This window comes from Pteronotus mesoamericanus, unplaced genomic scaffold, assembly GCF_021234165.1.
Source record: "Pteronotus mesoamericanus isolate MK-2021 breed Mesoamerican mustached bat unplaced genomic scaffold, CSHL_Meso_final contig_182, whole genome shotgun sequence".
NCBI lineage: Eukaryota > Metazoa > Chordata > Mammalia > Chiroptera > Mormoopidae > Pteronotus > Pteronotus mesoamericanus.
In genome coordinates this window covers 20,552,099-20,570,715 of record NW_026555078.1, presented here as the reverse complement: position 1 = coordinate 20,570,715, position 18,617 = coordinate 20,552,099, and the positions used below count along the sequence as shown (strand labels likewise).

Sequence of the window (18,617 nt, the reverse complement as noted above, 5' to 3'; positions counted from 1 at the left end):
GTGTGTGTGTGTGTGTGTAGTTATATTTTCTGCTTAGCAAAGGTTATACAGGGCACTTTTTAAATTTTACAATGAAAGTTAGATTTATTAATGCTACAAATTAAACAACTTAAAAATTTAAAGTCTTTACAGATTGAAAACATTTTTAACAATCATTTTTAAGCAATTTAGTTTTTGAAATATGGCTTAAGATCCTTTTAATTTAAATTGCATTTATAAATTTAGTACTCATTTTAAATACTTGCTATCTGACAAATACTTCTAAGTACTTTTAAACCTGATATGTATGGATTTTTATAAAATTTTCAGATTCTTTAATTCAATCAAATACAAGATATTTAAAAATGCATGTCTTATTTTTTTTCTCTTAAAGGCCCTTCCTTCTTCCATGATTATAGTAGCAGTTTATTGTCCTGTGATAGCTGCTGTTTTCATTGTTCTGAAGATGGTCAACTATCGACTCCACAGAGCACTTGATGCTGGAGAAATTGTAGATAGGAACACAAATGAGTTCACAGATCAGCGAGCCAAAGCTGAGCAAGGCAACTGTTCAACGAGGAGAAAAGACAGCAATGGACCGAGGTAAAGAAACCCGTGTCACTGAGTTTGTAATGATGTAGATCTTGCTTGTGTATAGTGATGGGATTATTGTGTTGTGCCTGTTCTGTTTATGTGGTTTTAAGGCAGTGACAGATTTTACCACTATGGATACAGTGACAAGTACAGATTGTCACATTAGATCACAGCAAAGCTAACTGGCACAACTGGGGGATTAAACCAATGCCCTTAGCCTTACTACTAAATAACATGTTGGAATTACAGTACTTACAGTTGTATAATAATTATTCACACCAAAGATCAAAGTCAATGAAAAAGTCTAAAGAAATAATGAAGTGTGATTTATAAATCTTAGTATTTATATATTTATACATGTAAGTTAAAAATACATATCTTTAGTAAATTATAATATTTTATTTCATATTTATAATTGCATGTTTTACTTATTCTGTTGGTAAGTATTTTTCAATTGTTTTATTCTCACCTTAGAAACTTAGCTGTTCTGTCCCTAGATCTTTACATAACTGACTTCTTGGAGTTCAAATCTGTGTAAATGTCACCTCCTCCGGGAGGCTTCCTTTTCCGTCGCAGCTCTAGTATTCTTCCCAGGGGTCTCATTCCCTTGCAGTATCTTGGCCTCACCCACTGTGTCTGTGTGATAGAGGGACTTTATCCATAGTCAAAAGTTTATTGTGACTTTATAGAAATGATTACCACCAGTATAACTTAAAAAACAGTTTTTATGTGAACAGTTGACATCCAAAAGTTCAGTCTTCAAAACAGTTCTGAGGTAGATATTGTGATTTCTCCTGACTTACAGATGTGGAAACTAAGGTGAGAAAGATCTAGAGTCAGATCTGGAGCCTATGCTTTTAACCACTATGCAATGTTTCCACTCATTATAATACGAAGTATTTCAGGTATCAAGATAGAAATGCTGTAAGACAGGTAGTGTTTCTGTATATTTTCCAGTCCAGTGAAAGTCATTTATCCTTTTTAAAATATATGAAGGGGGACTAAAAAAACCCCGGAATTATCTTCTGGAGCATTTAGGCCCGTTGTAGCACAGGCTTCCCCACTAGGTGAGTGTTCTAGGGACCCAGCTGCATCAGTGTGCCAGCCGGTGTTGTGAGAGGCTGCGTTTGGCTTCAGTGAATTTTTTTCCCCGAAGACTCTTTCAGCCTGTTTGCCCGTATCAAGATGGGCGATTTACAAATGCACCTGCCCACACTAAACGTACCTGCCCACATCATGCTGAGTGTTAAGCAGCTTCTGACCCAAAAAGGCATGTTCTACCTTCCCTATTCACCCAGTCTTGGGTGACTTTTTTTGTTACCCGAGTGACTTTTTTTGTTACCTTGGATAAAAAAGTCCTCAGAGGGGAATGTTTTGCCAGTGTGAAAGAGGTGAAACAATAAAATGGCAGAAGCACTAAAAAGGCATCAAAATCGACGATTCAAAACCGTTTTGAGCAGTGGAAAAAAGTCTCGATAGGTGTATTGCATCCAATGGAGAGTACTTTGAAAGTGACTGAAGATTAAACGTGTAAGAATAAATACACAATTTTTTAAAGTAAATTGTTTTTTTGGGGGGGGTCCCCCCTCATAATTTTCTTCATCCCTATCATGATTACCCTGTTTGTTCATTGAACAGATAATTTATGCTTATAATAATCGTCTTCATAGCATTAATCACTATCTGAAATTATCTTAATCATTTATTTGTACAATATTTATAAACTTCTTGAGGCAGGAGCCTGGTTTTTCTTATAAATAGTTATATTCTCAGGCTCTAAAATAGCATCTGACACTGATAGGTACTAATGAAATATTTGAAATAGTGAAACCATTTCTTTTTCTGTGATACTATTTTAGACTACATAGTTTTCCATTTTGTTGGTATACCATATTTAATATATTGTTTTTAATTATTACAATTATTTTCAAATTCAAATATTGATCACTATGATGTTTAAATTTTAAATAATTAAATTTTAATAATAATTTAGAATTACTAGAAAGCTATACCCATTTTTAAGATTTTCAGTGTATATTGCCAAATTCCAAAGATTTTACCTTGTAATTACAATGACGAGCAGTTTGAGGGCTTTTTTTGTTTGTACTTTTGATAACACAGTGTTTCAGATTTTGACAAAACTGTGATAGCTTGTTTAGTTTTTCAGTGGATTACCAGTGAAATGGAGGTGTTTTTCTTGTGTTATTGGTCAGTTGTCTTTCTAATGGTGGTTAGTTTTTTTTGCTATTGATTTGGAGAAGATACTTATTTATGAAGGATATTAACTATCTCTTATGTCAAATACTTGTCGATGGCATTTTACTTATTTATATGCCATAATTTATTTTTTTCTTTTTTTAAAAAGATTTTATTTATTCTTAGAGAGAGGGGAAGGGAGGGAGATAGAGAAGGAGAGAAATATCAATTTGTGGTTGCCTCTTGAATGTCCTCTACTTGGGACCTTGCCCGCAATGTAGGCATGTGCTCTGACTGGGACTCGAACTGGTGACCCTCTGGTTCACAGGCCAGCACTCAATCCACTGAGCCACACAAGCCAGGGCCACAGTTTATTTTTGTGTGATCTACTCTGTGTATGTTTATTAGTTGTGTCTTTGATATATCAAGTTTTGTGAAATTTTTTCTTATCTCAGATTATATAAATATTCACGTCTACTTTTCAGTATTCTTCTTTTTCACTCTTAAATTTCAACTGTCTGAAACCATTCTAATTTATTTTCTTTTTTAGGTTTATTAGTCCCAACACCATTTAGTAAATAATAAATTTTTTCTACAGTATTTTTAAATCCTTTATTTTTTATATAACATACTTATATCAATTTCTAGGTTTTGTTTTCTGACCCATTGACCTTTCTGTCTTTTTTCCTTATACCATAGTGCTTTCTTTGGCTTTCTAATGTGTTTAACACTTAGTAGTGTGAATCCCTCTTCAAAAAATATTTTTTCAATTTACATGGGTTATACCCATGCATATACTTGCTTAGTTTTTTGTGAGATTGTCTGCCTGTGTGCTTATCTCCAGAAAGTTCCATGAGAATTTTAATGATATTTATATTAAATTTGGAGAGACTGTAACCTTTAAATAGGAAGTCTTATCTAGGGACATGGTATGTATATCCACTTATTTAATTGTCTTTTATGTCTCATAAAACTTCAGTTTCTTTTTTTCTTTCTGATTGGTTCCAAGTATTTCTTAAGTCTATTCTATTTTTATTAGGAAATGCATACCCAGGTGTAGTGGGTGAGCAAACAGAATGTAGACTCTGCACTTTATTTGTGGGGGTTTGAATCACTTCCTAATACTGTATGTCCTTGGAGGAGTTATTAAGCTTTGTATGCCTTGGATTCTTCACCTGAATGATGAGACAAATAATAGTACTATCTCATAGGATTATTACAAGAAAAAATGAGAATAATACAGATAAAGCATTTAGAACAATTCCTGATGCACAATAACCACTCAATAATTGTTAGATCTTAACATTTCTGCATATTGTGTATATGGGTTAGGGCTAAAGTAGATTTATAGTTTATATGGCAAATAACAATAATTGATAAATAATACAAGAATAAGCTATTTTGTATATTCACAACTAAACCTACTTTTGCCCCACCCTGTATTTTTGATTGCTTTTGTTACCGAATTTTTTCTTTTAGTTTTAAAAAGTTTCTGTTCTGAAATATGTATCAGTGATATGTATAATTTAGAAAATAGTAATCAAGTGAATATTTACCCCATGCAAAGCTTGAGAAATAGGACATTATACAAACACCACACAAGCCTTCATGCATTCCTTTACAATTTCATTCTACTTTCAGGAGTGACCATTATCTTAAATTTTGTGTTAGTATTCCCTTGCTTTTGTTATTGTTATACAGTCTTTGTAGATATTTCTAAACATATATTAAATTTTGTCTGCCTCAGGACATTCTAAAGAGAATCATGCAATATGTATTTCTGGAGAAGGGGCTTTTTTGTGTGTGCAGAATGTTGTATTTTATAGATTTAGCCATGCTGATTCTTATAGCTATTATTTATTCGTATTTACTATTGTATAGTCTACCATTGTGGGAGTAGTCTACAACTTATCCATTCTTCTCTTGATAGCCATTCAGATTATCATACACATTATAGACATCTTTTCAAGTTTGTGACTTGTGGTTTCACTTTCCTTAAGGTTTCTTATGATTGCCTATACATTCTTAAGTTTCATATAAGATACCACTTTTTTGTAATTAGCATTTTTGTGTCTTGTATATGAAATTATTTTCTGCATAGATCAGAGAGTTATTCTCCTATATTGTTTTTTCAAAGTTTCACTTTCCGTTTTACATTTCAATTCTACTGGAAATTATTCTAATCTGCAGTATCAGATAGAGACTCAAAACTTGTCTTTTTCTTCATGAATAACTGGTTTAATTAGTATTTGTTAAAGAGACTATCTTCCCCTTGATGCTCTGCAGTACTCACTCTGTCATAAATTAAGTTTCCATATATGGTGGGTATGTTTCTGGGCTGTCTGTTCTGCCCTGTTGATCTGTTTGTTTATGCCTGTGCCATTGTTACCACTCTGTCCTGATAACTGGCTTTAGAACATTGGATATCTTGTGGACAAACCTGCTGCTTTGTTATTTTTCAGGAGTGAGTTTGCTATTCTTGGCTCTTTGCTCTTTGATATAAACTTTAGAGTCTGCTGGGAAAAGTCTGCAAGAATTTAGGATTTTTACTGGAATTATATTGACTTGATATCTTTACCATATTGAATCTCTCCATTTATTTATTTATTTATTCTTTAATAAGTTAGTAAAGATTTATCAATTCTCCATTTAAAGGCTTCCATGGCTTTTGTTAAATTTTCCAAATTATTTTATACTGTTTCTGCTATTGTAAAAATTTTTTATAATTTTTCAGTTTTTCTCCCTTTAAGTCAGTGTAGCAGTTCACTTTGTATCCAGCAACCTTATTAAATCCCCGTATCAACAATGAAACTTCATAGGTTATATCTTGATTTTCTGTGGATGATGTTTTATTTCTTCCTGTCCAGTCCTTATACTTCTTATTTAACTTTTACATTGGCTGTGGCTTCTAGTACATGGTTAAATTGAAATAGTATTAGTGTACATCGTTGTCTTTTTCTAATCTGAAAGTGAATGTTTTTAAGTTTCACCATCAAATAGAATCTTTGTTGTAGACTTTTGTTTTTGACATCTCCCTTTCCCCACCATCCCACTATGCTGTCACATTTTCTTTCCTGAGGAAAAGAAATGAACAAGAAAATATACACTTTTATTTCCAGAGCCTTTCTCTGTGCTTGGTACATTATAGCTGTCAGTTTGTCTCATGAATGGATGAATACGGTAGGACTGCTTGAACCTGAAGATTTTCATTGGCTGGGGTGCAACAGTTTAAAAATGCTTATTAAATTTTTATTTTAGAGAAGGAGCCAAAGTCATTAATGTTTGCATTACTAAGGTTTCTGGAGAGGAAGTTACACATTTGAGCTTTATGATTTGAATACAAATATTTAGGAGACACCGTATTTTCTCTCTCATGGCAGTAATGCTTGTCTTTTTTAAATTAAGGATCTGTTTAAACTGTGTAGGTGAATTTTGGGCTAAGTTTTCTGAAGATTTATTTTGTTGAGGGACTTTGTTTTTACCTATTCATATGTTTATGAACATCATTGTAATCTAGTTTTTATTTGTCAGTTTAGTGCTAGATGGTACTGTGATGTTTCTGATTAAAGCCTGAGCAGGTAAGGGCACTAAAGTCAACAAATCAGTTCCTGAAGTCTCCTTTAATTAGAATCTACCCTTCTGCATTTATGCTCTGCCCTGTATATGGTGTCTTTTTTAACAAACAGGGAAATTGCCCTGACCTGTGTGGCTCAGGTGGTTGGGTGTCACCCTACAAACCAAAAGGTCACCTGTTAGATTCCTGGTCAAGGCACATGCCTGGGTTGCAGGTTCGGTCTGGGTTGGGGTGCATATGAGAGGCAACTGATAGATGTTTGTCTCTCAAATTGATGTTTCTTTCCGTCTTTCTCCCTTCCTTCCCCTCACTCTAAAAATAAGTAAATAAAATCTTTAAAAAACAGATGGGGAAATTAAGGCATAAAGGTAGAGATCCCTTGAATGTGGTGTATTGCTTACTAAAGTAGACAATTTTGCTTCTGTGAGAATTGTAAACTATGATACTTTCCAGGTATGTGCTGAAATCTCCATTGCTAAAACTCTGCAGTGCTTGCTAATAAAGGAAATTCTTACTCAGCCATTCTATATGTTTAGCTGTATTTAGGACACCTATGACTGACTAAAAGTTCTAGTTCTGAACCTGTAGAGAAGAGACAGGTACATTAATTTTGCTAGAGATCTTTTTTAAACAAAAGTCATCAATTGTTTTCTTCATCTTTTGTTGCTTTCTTTATACTTCCTTCCTCTTCAGTATTGGTCATTGAGCATTAGTTTTAGATCATTGTTTCTCAATCAGGGACGATTTTACCCCCCAAGAGACATTTGGCAGTCATTTGAAGACATTTCTTCTTATCACGACTAGGGGGAGTGGTCCTGGCGTCTAGTGTATGGTGGTTAGGGTGCTGCTGTGCGCAGGATGATCCCCGTAATCAAGAATTACGTGGCCCAGCCCTGGCTGGTGTGGCTTAGTGGACTGAGCGAATATTTCATGAGAAAATGCAAAATAAAGCACATGCTCCATGACCGAAATGTACTAATTACTTAGTAGATATTTGCTTGTTTTGTGTTTTACTATTTTTTAATGTAATCTTTATTATATTTTTTCCATTAGCATTTCTTCCCCTTATATGCCCCTCACCCCCCCCATAATCCCTGCACTGTTGCCCATGTGCGTAAGTCCCTTTAAATATTTGCTTTCATTTGTTACTAATTTACATTCAGATTGTAGTAAATTTGGATTTGTGTCAGAAATGATGAATAAAGTTGGGCAAGATTGTCTATCAACTGATGGATAAATAAGCAAATGTATTTTATCCATTAAATGAATATTATTAGGGCATAAAAAGGAATAAAATACTAATACATGCTACAACATGGGTGAACCTTGAAAACATTATGCTAAATAAAAGAAGCCAGTCATAAATGACCTCATAATGATTCCATTTATATGAAATACCCAGAATAGGCATCTATAGGGACAAGAAGTAGATTAGAGGCTACTTAGGCCTAGGTGGATAGGAAGGGTGGGGGGGATGGTAATAGCTAAAGGGGTTTGTTTTTGAGGGTAAAAATATCCTAAAATTAACTATGGTGATGGTTGCACAACTTGAATATACTTAAAACCTATTGAATTGCAGAGTTTAAATGAATGACCCATGATATGTGTATCAGTAAAACTGATGTATATAAACTAGGCAGGATGAGGGGCTCTCATTTCTTTTTCTGGTATATTTTATTCCGTTATCTTTACCTTGCTTTCCATCTTCAGATTTTTATGGAATCTGACTTAGAGAATGTATTCCAGAGGGGATAGCAGCAGTGTTGCTGGTTATTACTCATCACCATTTCAGTGTCGTGATTGCTGTCTCTGTGTCCTCAACTAAGGTTTTGCCAAATTAGAAAAACATTCCTTATTCTGACTGGTATATCCTGTGTGAGTTAACACCAAACAATGAACAAACTTGTGCATGTTCTACTTTTCATACATGGGACATTTTTATGCTGAACTGGTCATCAAATTTTTTTTTTAATTTTATTTATTCTTAGTGAGAGGGGAAGGGAGAAACACTGATTTATGGGAGAAACATCGGTTTGTGAGAGAAACATCAAATGATTGCCTCTTGCATGTGCCCATACTGGGCCCACAACTCAGGCAAGTGCCCTGACTGGGGATCAAACTGGTGACCTTTTGCTCTGCAGGACGATGCCCAACCAACTGAGCCACACTGGTCAGGGCTGGTCATAAAATTTGTAACTGAGTTTTAATATGTTTTATTTTTATAAATGGATAGCAAGTTAAAAAGCTAATTTTGCTTATTGAACATTACCTATTATTGGTGGCCTAGAGTTAGGAACTCCTTAAGCAAAGGGGGTGAAGTGACATGATAGTTATGAAACCGTTAATAAAACAAACTAGAATTCAAACTGATACAGTAATAAATGTCTAAATGGAAGCTACACTTGTAAGCAAATTATATTTCGCCTGCATCTTTTGATTGCAGCTGTTAGAATAACTCATCCACACAGGCCAAGAGAATTTATGGCTCACGTTACTGAAAATCTGTATGTAAGGGATGTCTTCAAACGTGTCCAGGTGTGGTTTCAAACAGTCACTTCATAGTTGTGCTTCCTTCACCATTAAGTCTTCTCAGCAGATAGAAATTTCCTCTTTCAACAGTAGAACACTCCTGGCCTGATTCATGCTGACCTGAGCTGGGCCATGTACTTATTCTAGAACTGAACTCTATGACCAAGAGAGGAGGATGTGCTAGTTGACTTTGTTTGGTTAGTAGCACTCACTTATAAACCCGAGGATGGGGTCAGTCTCACCCAAAATCATGTGAGAGTTTGGGAAAGGGTGGTTCACCAGAAGAATTTTGGTTGCTTTTTCTTGTTTCTTTTGTTGTGGAGGTTGAATTAGGTGCTGGATGGCAAGACAATTCATGTCCACTATAATACCTAGCATATATACTGAACTTTTTTCCTTGAGAGTAATAGCTAAACATTTTATTGAGTGCTTACCCTGTATATACCAGATAGAGAATAAGTAAAAAACTTGGGGCAAAAAATAGGACTATGACAACTTTTAGGCCTGAGTTGTTCTAAAAGTTGTGTTCCTAAGGGACTTTATTTTAAAACTTTATAAGTTTTAAAAATATGGTGTGATCTTTTTCTTTTTTTTTTCTAATTTGGGGGAATCCCATTCTCTTTAAGTACTATATGTGAACCTCCTCAGTTCTTCGAACCTAGAACTTTTCATCTCTTTTCTCTAGTACTTCGTGTTACTATATAGTGAGTGTCATTTTATGTAACTTAAGCCTTCTAACTCCTTCACAGAATTCTAAAAGTTTAGGTTTCCAGTTCTGTAAACAAGTTTGTATTCCAGTTAAGTACTGTTAACTTGAAAAATACAGGTACAAACAGCTTTATCAGGACAACTGTTCTCTTGCATGTTCATCATTGTGTCATGCAGCTCAGTCTGACTGCTCCTCAGAGTGGTACCATAAGATCTGATTACTTTCTGTATTTACAATGACCAATTTATCTTTGCTCTTAGGAAGCAAAAGGCAAATCATTTCTTGGCTCTAGTGTGTGTACGACCCATATCATAAAATATGTGCCATATTTAGTATGCTACAATTCTAATTAAGATCGGTTTCTGATGTTGGATTTAGTGTGGACAGTTTGGGAGAGTTTTTAAAAATATTTTCAGGTAGTGATGTGTTTATAAAATAGTTCAAATTATTAGAATTATAAATGAAGAATGACCTTTGTTTTTTGCCATGTGCTCTATTAAAAATCAGAACCTCTTTACTTAGGAAAAAAAATAGTAAGAAAACCATTGGTGGAGGAATAATGGCAGTTACTCTCTTTTTCTCATTTTTTTCAACAGCGATCCTGGTGGAGGGATTGAAATGTCTGAGTTCATTCGAGAGGCCACACCACCAGTTGGCTGCAGTTCAAGAAATTCTTATGCTGGCCTAGATCCAAGTAACCAGGTAGAAACCTGTATGATGTTATTTTGCCTTTTCGCCTCCTCTTGATAGGGATCTCAGGAATTCTCCTGTCTGTAATAGTCATTTGGTATTTGGGTTTATCTTGCTTATTAATAATTTTTGCATTGTTTTATTAATATCTTTTATTGATATTTTTAACTGAGTTTTCACATTAAGTACAATTTTTTCCTGAGCATACTGCTTAATAAAGAGTTAAAAATATTGCAAGGCTCATTTTTTATTCGCTATATCAAGAATTTATTAGTAGTTGTAACATGTTTGTATATGCTTATTTTTACTGCCATATAGGTTTTATATAGCATAGTATATATATCTTAAGTGTACAGCTCAGTGGATTTTTACACACATGCACATACTATATATATAAACATATACCAATTTAATTGCCATCCGGATGAAGAAATTCCTCCATGCCCCTTCAGATTCAGTATTAACCAATATTTTGATCAAATTTCTTTTTCTTTTCTTTTTTTTTTTTTTAAAGATTTTGTTTATTTTTAGAGAGGGGAAGGGAGGGAGAAAGAGAGGCATAGAAACATCAATGTGTGGTTCCTCTTGTGTGCCTCCTACTGGGGTCCTGACCCACAACCTAGGTATGTGCCCTGACTGGGAATCAAACCGGCGACCTTTGGGTTCTCAGGCTGGCGCTCAGTCCATTGAGCCACACCAGCCAGGCCTTTGAGCAAGTTTCGTATTGTGTACTTCTGTTCCATTGAATCAATAAAAGGATAGATTTAATCAAGTATTGGAAAGTTCTTAACTTATTCTAAGATGTTAAATTTGCTTGAGTGTTTTCTTCTTGGCTCCCTTGATCACAGATTATAGAAAGATTGGCCAAGACTTAATTTGGTAACTGTCATGTTGTTATATTTTGTTTCCTTAAGGTGTTTGTGGAATTTGTGGTATTTATTTATATAATTTTTATAGTATAATAAATGATGGCTATGAAATTTTAGGGAAATGTGACACCATCTTTAATATAAGCACTAAAAGTTTAGTAGATTTTAGTTTTCTGTTTATATAGTTTGTGCTAAAAATTCATTTTTCATGGATGCCTTAGTTTTTCTTTCTAAATATAACAGTTTAAAAGAGGTACTTACTTATTTTTTGTCTGGAACTGAGAAAAGTATGTATTGACATTAACAATTTGGCAGTTGAAGATTTAGTTTGCTTTTTGTGACAAATAATTGCTTTGTCCTCAGAACCTTCTCTTTATATATCCTGACAAGTCTGAATTTATTTCAGATAGACTCAACACCTAATTTTGCTTTTGTTTATAACATGAACATGTCATGATGCAATATAAAAAATGACAGTAATAGTATGACATAACTTGCTGGAGGTGGGGGGCCTCTTGCCGGGGGCTGGGGGAGCTGCTTGAGTCCTGAGCGCGCAGAGGGGTTCGGCGCCTCCGTGTCCCCACCCCCCCAGCACACCGATAATGCAGACACAGCCTGTGCCCCAGCGGGCGGGTCTGTGACTCTGCTGTGAAAATGCCTGCGCGGCATCTTTTCATGGGGATAAAAGTGACTGATAGTATGTTGTGATACTATAATAATTTTATTTGATTATCTTGCTAGTGTACATTGACAGTGACAGAAAGAGCATTTTAGTTAGTTTTACTTGTTTCATGTCATGTTTTCAGATTGGATCTGGTTCCTCTCGTCTTGGAACAGCAGCAACTATTAAAGGTAGATGTGATCTAACTTGAAAGTTGTCTCTGACTTGCCATTTCATTTTTGGTTGTAATAAAGATAACAGCGTTTCATGTCCACATGTAATGAAAAATTGTTCTTGAAATTATTTTGTAGTTAAAATTATGTATCTTATGTTAAAGGCTACTTGGTTTATATTGTGTTCCCTTTTCATCACCCAAATTTCACAAAAGTAGTTGACCATTTTCATTACATTGCATGAATTATAAATTTTGATCTATAAGAAACTTCCTTGCCTCGAGGGAAAATATATCGTGGGTTTTAGTGGGGTTCATGGAAAACTGAGTGATTTAATGTGAAACCCTTAAATTGGCTACAAATGAGATGCTAAAAAATGGTAAATGTTTTTCTACACATCTGATATATGCCTTTTATTTTGTATATTTCAGATAAATTATATTATTTTTACCCTATGATTTTTTAGCTTACTAATTTGCCCTGGGAAAGAAATTTATAGTGTTTCAAGTTATTACATAATCTTTTTCTTTTTAAACTGCTTTTTTTTTTTTTTAAAGAAATAGGTTTATTAGTTAACGATATGAAGCTTTCCATATTATTTGGTTTATACTGCTATTAGAATAATTATGTGGCTGGATAGGCTACTGCTTTAGTAGATATAGTATACCAATACAGTATGTGGTAAACTAATATAGGAGGTATTTACTGTACTCCTTGATGTCCTTCCTTGTTATGCCACACTGTATAGTTGTTACTTTTAATATAGTGTCTTCACATGTTTCTCTTTAACTTTGTAGGAGATACAGACACTGCTAAGACTTCTGATGATATCAGTTTAAGTCTGGGCCAGAGCTCTAGTCTTTGCAAGGAAGGAAGTGAGGAACAAGGTAAGAACATTATACCTTACGGTGACATTCTGTAGTGGGGTGACCAGGGTGCATTTGTAGAATATGCTGGTCACATTTTGTCAGAAGTTTATAATAATTTAGTATGTTTTTTTTAAAAAAGAAATTAAACTTATTTACTAGGATAACAGTAATACAGTGCTGTAAGTACTTTTAACTTTCTGGAATTCAGTTGTACGTGTTTTTTGCCATCTAAACACGAAGAGAGAAATTTTATGAGCATATGCCCTGGGGTGAGCATGAAATGGGAGATAAGAATCTGCTGTTGCTCTAGCTGGTCAGAGTATCTTGCCCAGCTTAGTGATAACCTAATATGTAAAGCTGTTATTTTCCATTTAGTATGATCTCTAAATGCCAACTGCTTCATGTCTTGTCCAACAATATGTTTTAATGAGGAATAACTTTTGCTGTTGGAGTTTCTGAGAAACTGTACGTTTGCTACCAACATGGTGCCTGCCTCCTATAAGTAGATTTTTAATAGAAATTTTGTCTTTAAGTGAGTTTTTCCCTCCTTATACAACTCCATTATAAATGAGTATTTTGGATTATCTTGGAGTTATTTTTTTTAAAAGAACTGCCACATTTTCATGTTCAATTTTTATTCAAACATTAAAGGATAGATATTGTCATCCTGATTTTCAAGTGGAGATTATCCCAGCTTGTAATAGTGAGACAGAAAATTGTTTCCCTGGTCTCAGCGTTGTGTGTTATTAGCCTGTTAGTGATGTTTGGTAGGCAGGCAGGCTGATACATTGCCTGTAATTAATTATGAAACTTATTTATGACATTACAAATAGATCACTAAATTATGGCATTTTCCTGTTAATACAGGTTCAGTTCTTACAAGTGTATTTTGTTTCTGGTAGTTGGAATTTTAAGTTTATCATCGTAACCCTGTTTTCTTAGAATTGTAGTACCCCATTGTTTATTTGCTTTTGTGGGTCATCCCTGCCAACCTACCCCCCCCATACTCTTAAACATACTGTATGATATGGGAACTATCTATCTTCTCATAAAAAGTAAAGGTGAATTGATTGGTTTGAGAATTACATATCCCTTTCTCTAATATTTAATTATCAAAATGTCTGAAAAACTAGTTATTGATCTCAGAAGGTCTAGTGCATTTAGGGGTCATATATCTTTTTACTTTATATCTGGAAAGCACCATGTACAAGTAAGAATTTTGTAGTGTGGCAGGTTAAGAATTAATACACATAAACCTACTCTTGCAGATACTATTGACAGAGAAATGATGTCTGACATTTACTGAGTGCATACTGTTGTGTAGGTTAGGGGTCGGTAAACTTTTTCTCAAACAGATAGCTTTTTAGGCTGTTTGGTCTCTCACAACTACTCAGCTCTACATTGTAGAGTGAAAGGGGCCATAAATAACACATAAATGAGCGGGCATGGCTGTGTTACATGGCTCCTATGGGCCTTGGTTTGTTAAACCCTGGTTTAGGTCTTCTTTTCAGCCTTCGTATGCATTCACCCAGTTAATCTTTACTGTAAGCATTTAATGTTAATACTGTTATTCTCATTTTACAGATGAATATATCATGGCTTAGAGAGAAGTTATAAAGAAATTTGCCCAGAGTCACACAGCTACAAAGTGGCAGTCCTATAATTGAAATCTAGTTTTGAATTTTGCTTTTAATGCTGTACTGTTTTGCTTTCATGTAGGTTAATAACTTGTTTCTATCATATAATGTTTTCCCACATAGTTAACATGTAACATATTATCTAGTACTCATTACATGCTGAGCACCATTGTAAGTACTGGTAATAAATCAGTGAACAAAAGACAAAAATTTTGACCCTCATGTAACTTTTATACTATTTGTGTGGAATTATTCTAGAATATGTCTAATTATATATAGTAATAGAGACAGAGGATAGGGAGGTGGTGGGGCTGGGGAATTTTAACTTTCAGTAGAGCAGTTGCAGGTAAGCCTCACTGAGACCAAAGACAATAAGGAGATGAAGGAATGCGTTATCAAGATATTTGAGGGGAAGGGGGCTCCCTCTAAAAGTCCTTAAGTAGGAACAGGCCTGTCAGGTTTGAGAATTAGTGTGGTTGGTGTGGAGTAAGTGAGGGGACAAACTGTATAGTCTTGTAGCCACTTTAAAGATTTTGGTTTTAATTTCCAGTGAGATCTGGAACTGCTAAAGGTCTTGAACAGAAGAGTGTCATGCATGATCTGTTATATTTTAATAGAATCACTTGACTCCTATGTTGAGAATATATTAAGTGGCAAAGGCTGAAGCCACTTAATATATTCTTAAGGGGAGTCCAGTTAGCAAATTATTGCAGTAATTCAGAACAGAGATCAGGGTAGTGAGAAGTAAATCTAACTGTGTATAGAAGATTTGGATATATCATGTGAGAGAAATAGTAGTCATGGATGACTCTAAGATTTGGGGTTAAGCAATGAGGATCATGGAGTCCTGGTTATCTGAAAGGGGGAAGACTGAGCAGAAGCAGATTTAGGGGTGGGGAGAGCAAGATGAGGGCAGGGTAAAATAGGGGGTTCAGTTTTGGGCATATCAGGTATGAGATGCTGACAGACCTCTAAGCAGCAGTAAGTAGTAGATAATTAGATAGGTCTGGATTCCAGGTAAGAAGTCTGGGTTCTGGTTTTAAAATTGGGAGTTTTCAGTATATAAATACCAAAAAATTTAGTCATGTCAGTTGTAGGGTTTTGTTATCATGAAGTTCATAAACTAACAGGGCAAGCCTGTGTGGCTAGCCAGCTTGGACTTGAGATGGCCAGGTTCTATGCTCCAAATCTGAGTGTTGGCTACGGGTTGGCACCACCTAGTGGTAGTTGTTCATTCTGGCTCAAATACCAGAGCCAGATTTGGGGCTCTGCTTTTCTCTGGATGGTTTGGATTTAGAGGACATTGACCTTTAGTTAGTTGGTTAGTCAGTTAGCTGGCACTGGTTTTATCAGCATGATTCAGGATAATTGGAGGAATCCGAGCATGTGAAGATGTGTACTCTTCTTTCTCACTTCTAGGAAGAGATTACCTGCAGTTCCCCTCTCCAGCCTCATTCATGACTTACCGACTCAAGATCAGAACTTTAGCCCATCGTCATACAAATAGGGGGCTGGGTAGAAGATGGAGGAACTAGTTACAAGTATTTCTGAATTTTAGTTATGGGGCCAGAAAAGTGAGTGAGTTTTCTATAGAAAAGAGACACTATAGATAGAAAAATGAAAAATTCCAAAGATTGTGCTCTGAACCACTCCAGCTGAGTAAGTCAAGGAGACAGCGTAACAACTGGGGAGACAGCCTGAAAACTAGGAGCGTTGTATCCGGTGTTTCAAGGAAAGTGAGCGTGGTCAGCTTTGTCCAATGTAGCTGATAGGTCAAATGATAGCAGACCAAGAACTTGACCATTGGATATAACAGTGTAGAGGCCATTGATGACTTTGATAAGCATCTTAATGTAATGGGATTAGAACATATGTAAGAAAGAATTAGGGGAGAAGTTTTGAAAACCGTGAACACGGACTACTCTTTCGGTGAATTTTTGTAAAGGGGATCAGAAATATAGGATGATAGGAGGGGAAGGGGAGACGTGGATTTTGGAGTAATATGTAGGAGAAGTAACAGTTCTTTTTTTAATATGTAATTGATGACAATGATTCAGAAGAGAGGAGGAAAGTGTGGTTTTTGTTTATAAAACTAATACACGCAAATTTTAGAAAATGCAGTTACTAATAAAGAATAATTCACACTACTGCCACTGAAATAACTGTTGTTAATATTATTTAGGTGTATCACTTTTTCTTACTCTTTATTGATATAATTCACATACCATAAAATTCACCCTTCTAAAATGTAAAATTCACTGGTTTTTAGTACGTTTGCAAGGTTGTACACCCATCACCACTGTCCAATTCCAGAATACTTTTATTATCCCCAAAAGAAACCTAAACCCCTTATACCCCCCATTTCTTTCTTCAGCCAGCACCTGGCAACAGCTAGTCTATTTTCTGTCTATGCATTTGTCTATTCTGGACATTTCATATAAATGAAATTGTATAACATGTGGCTTTTTGTGTCTGCTTCTTTTGTTTGGCATGTTCTGGCATGTATTAGGACTTTATTCCTTTTATTGCTTTCTGAGGCTGTTAGTTCATTCCATCAGTATATTACTTTTAACATTCCTACGAACATGCACACATACCCTTAGTAGCCTTTTTTAACTCTTACAGATTGGTATAATACTTTTATATAGTGCCATCTTTTTCATTTAAGTATTTTCTCATATTATTACGTTATTTTTTAAAGCATTTTTAGTGCCTGCATGATATTATTAATAGACACTATAATTTATTTTATCTTTTTTTATTGGAGATTGTTATACTACTTGTGCATTTTAAGAAGTTTTATAAGAATGTGAGAGGAATAATATTTTGCTAAAACTTATATATATGTTTGATTTTATCCTTTAGCAACAATTTCAAGAAATAGATTACTGATCATGGGTGATATACTTTTGGAAGGCTTTTGACCATATTGCCTGATAGTTTTACAAAGGTTACATCAGTTACACTATGAGAAGTATGTGAGCATATCTTATCCTAAAAACCACTGAGTAGCATTCATGGAGTAAAATTTAATTATATGAAAAATAGCATATCTCTGTATTAATTTGAGCCTGTCTTTGAGTAAATTGCTACCAATAAGAAAAATGTCTAAGAAAGCATATTTACTAAAAAGTTGCCTAAAACCACCTAAAGTGAAATTTTTTATGCTATATTTATTTTTGCAATGTTGAAAAGAGTGCATGTACTAAAGTAAGTTTGACTCTTTTTTAAAATGAGAAACCTAAATTTCTGCTTTTTTAATACCTTAGAAGGGAGTTGATTTTGATTGTTACATTTAAAAAGAGTCTTTTGTTATATATTAGAATTTGTGATTTTCAGCTACTTGTTCAGTTTAGTTTTATTCTATAACAAAATTCATAACCTTGAAATGTGAGTAGCACACCATTCTATAGTTGCTTATTAGAAATACAGAGAAAGTTTTTAGCAATAACTTTATAATTTCATACTGCAAAAGGAAAAAAGTGCTAACTGTTAAGTCTTGGTATTTAGAGAATATAGGACCCAAGCACAGTGACAGTTGTTTTGGACAAATGATAAAAAACTCGATTTTTACTTAAGGACTGTAAAACATAAGATAAAGCCTAATAGGTCATTTGTAAATCACACTTTTCTGTGGTACATTCTAGAGACTGTCCCTAAGTTTTTAATTATTAAGATCTAATCTAGATTTAGATTTTTTAAAAGTACACATACTTTTAATAATTCTTATTATATTATTAATCTCAGGGGAACTCTGCATTTATTGTTGGAATTCTACTGGAAAGAGTCCCACTTGCTACAGAATCTATTATTGTATTTTTTTCTAAGCAGTTATGACAAATAAGAATAATTTTTCTTTTTATTGAACAGCAGATTCAACTGCCTTGTATCTCAAAAGTGTATTAAAAATAAGCTATTGTGCAATTTGTTTGTCGAGCTATATTTCAAGAAAAATTACAATGTAAGTAGGTAGGTAGGTGGATTTATTTATATTTATATCTGTATACATAGGATATGTGGTAACTCAAGTCACTAATCTATTGCTCTAAATGGAGGGTTAAAGGAATAGTCTAACAGATATAAAGGGGATATAGATCTTTTTCATGAGGCATTTTATAATTCATGAGGCAGCAATGA

The 18,617-nt window shown here is 34.4% G+C and overlaps 1 protein-coding gene across 4 annotated transcripts in view; it reads left to right on the top strand.

Annotated features, from left to right (window-relative positions):
- The window catches only part of PCNX1 (pecanex 1), a 132,963-nt gene that overhangs the window by 21,968 nt on the left and 92,378 nt on the right, over positions 1 to 18,617 (top strand). For all 4 annotated transcript variants that reach the window (XM_054567339.1, XM_054567337.1, XM_054567336.1 and 1 more), the window contains exons 2-5: positions 374 to 582; positions 10,178 to 10,283; positions 11,947 to 11,992; positions 12,772 to 12,861. In XM_054567339.1, the coding sequence (XP_054423314.1) occupies positions 374 to 582; positions 10,178 to 10,283; positions 11,947 to 11,992; positions 12,772 to 12,861 (451 nt within the window). The remainder of the gene's footprint in view (positions 1 to 373; positions 583 to 10,177; positions 10,284 to 11,946; positions 11,993 to 12,771; positions 12,862 to 18,617) is intronic.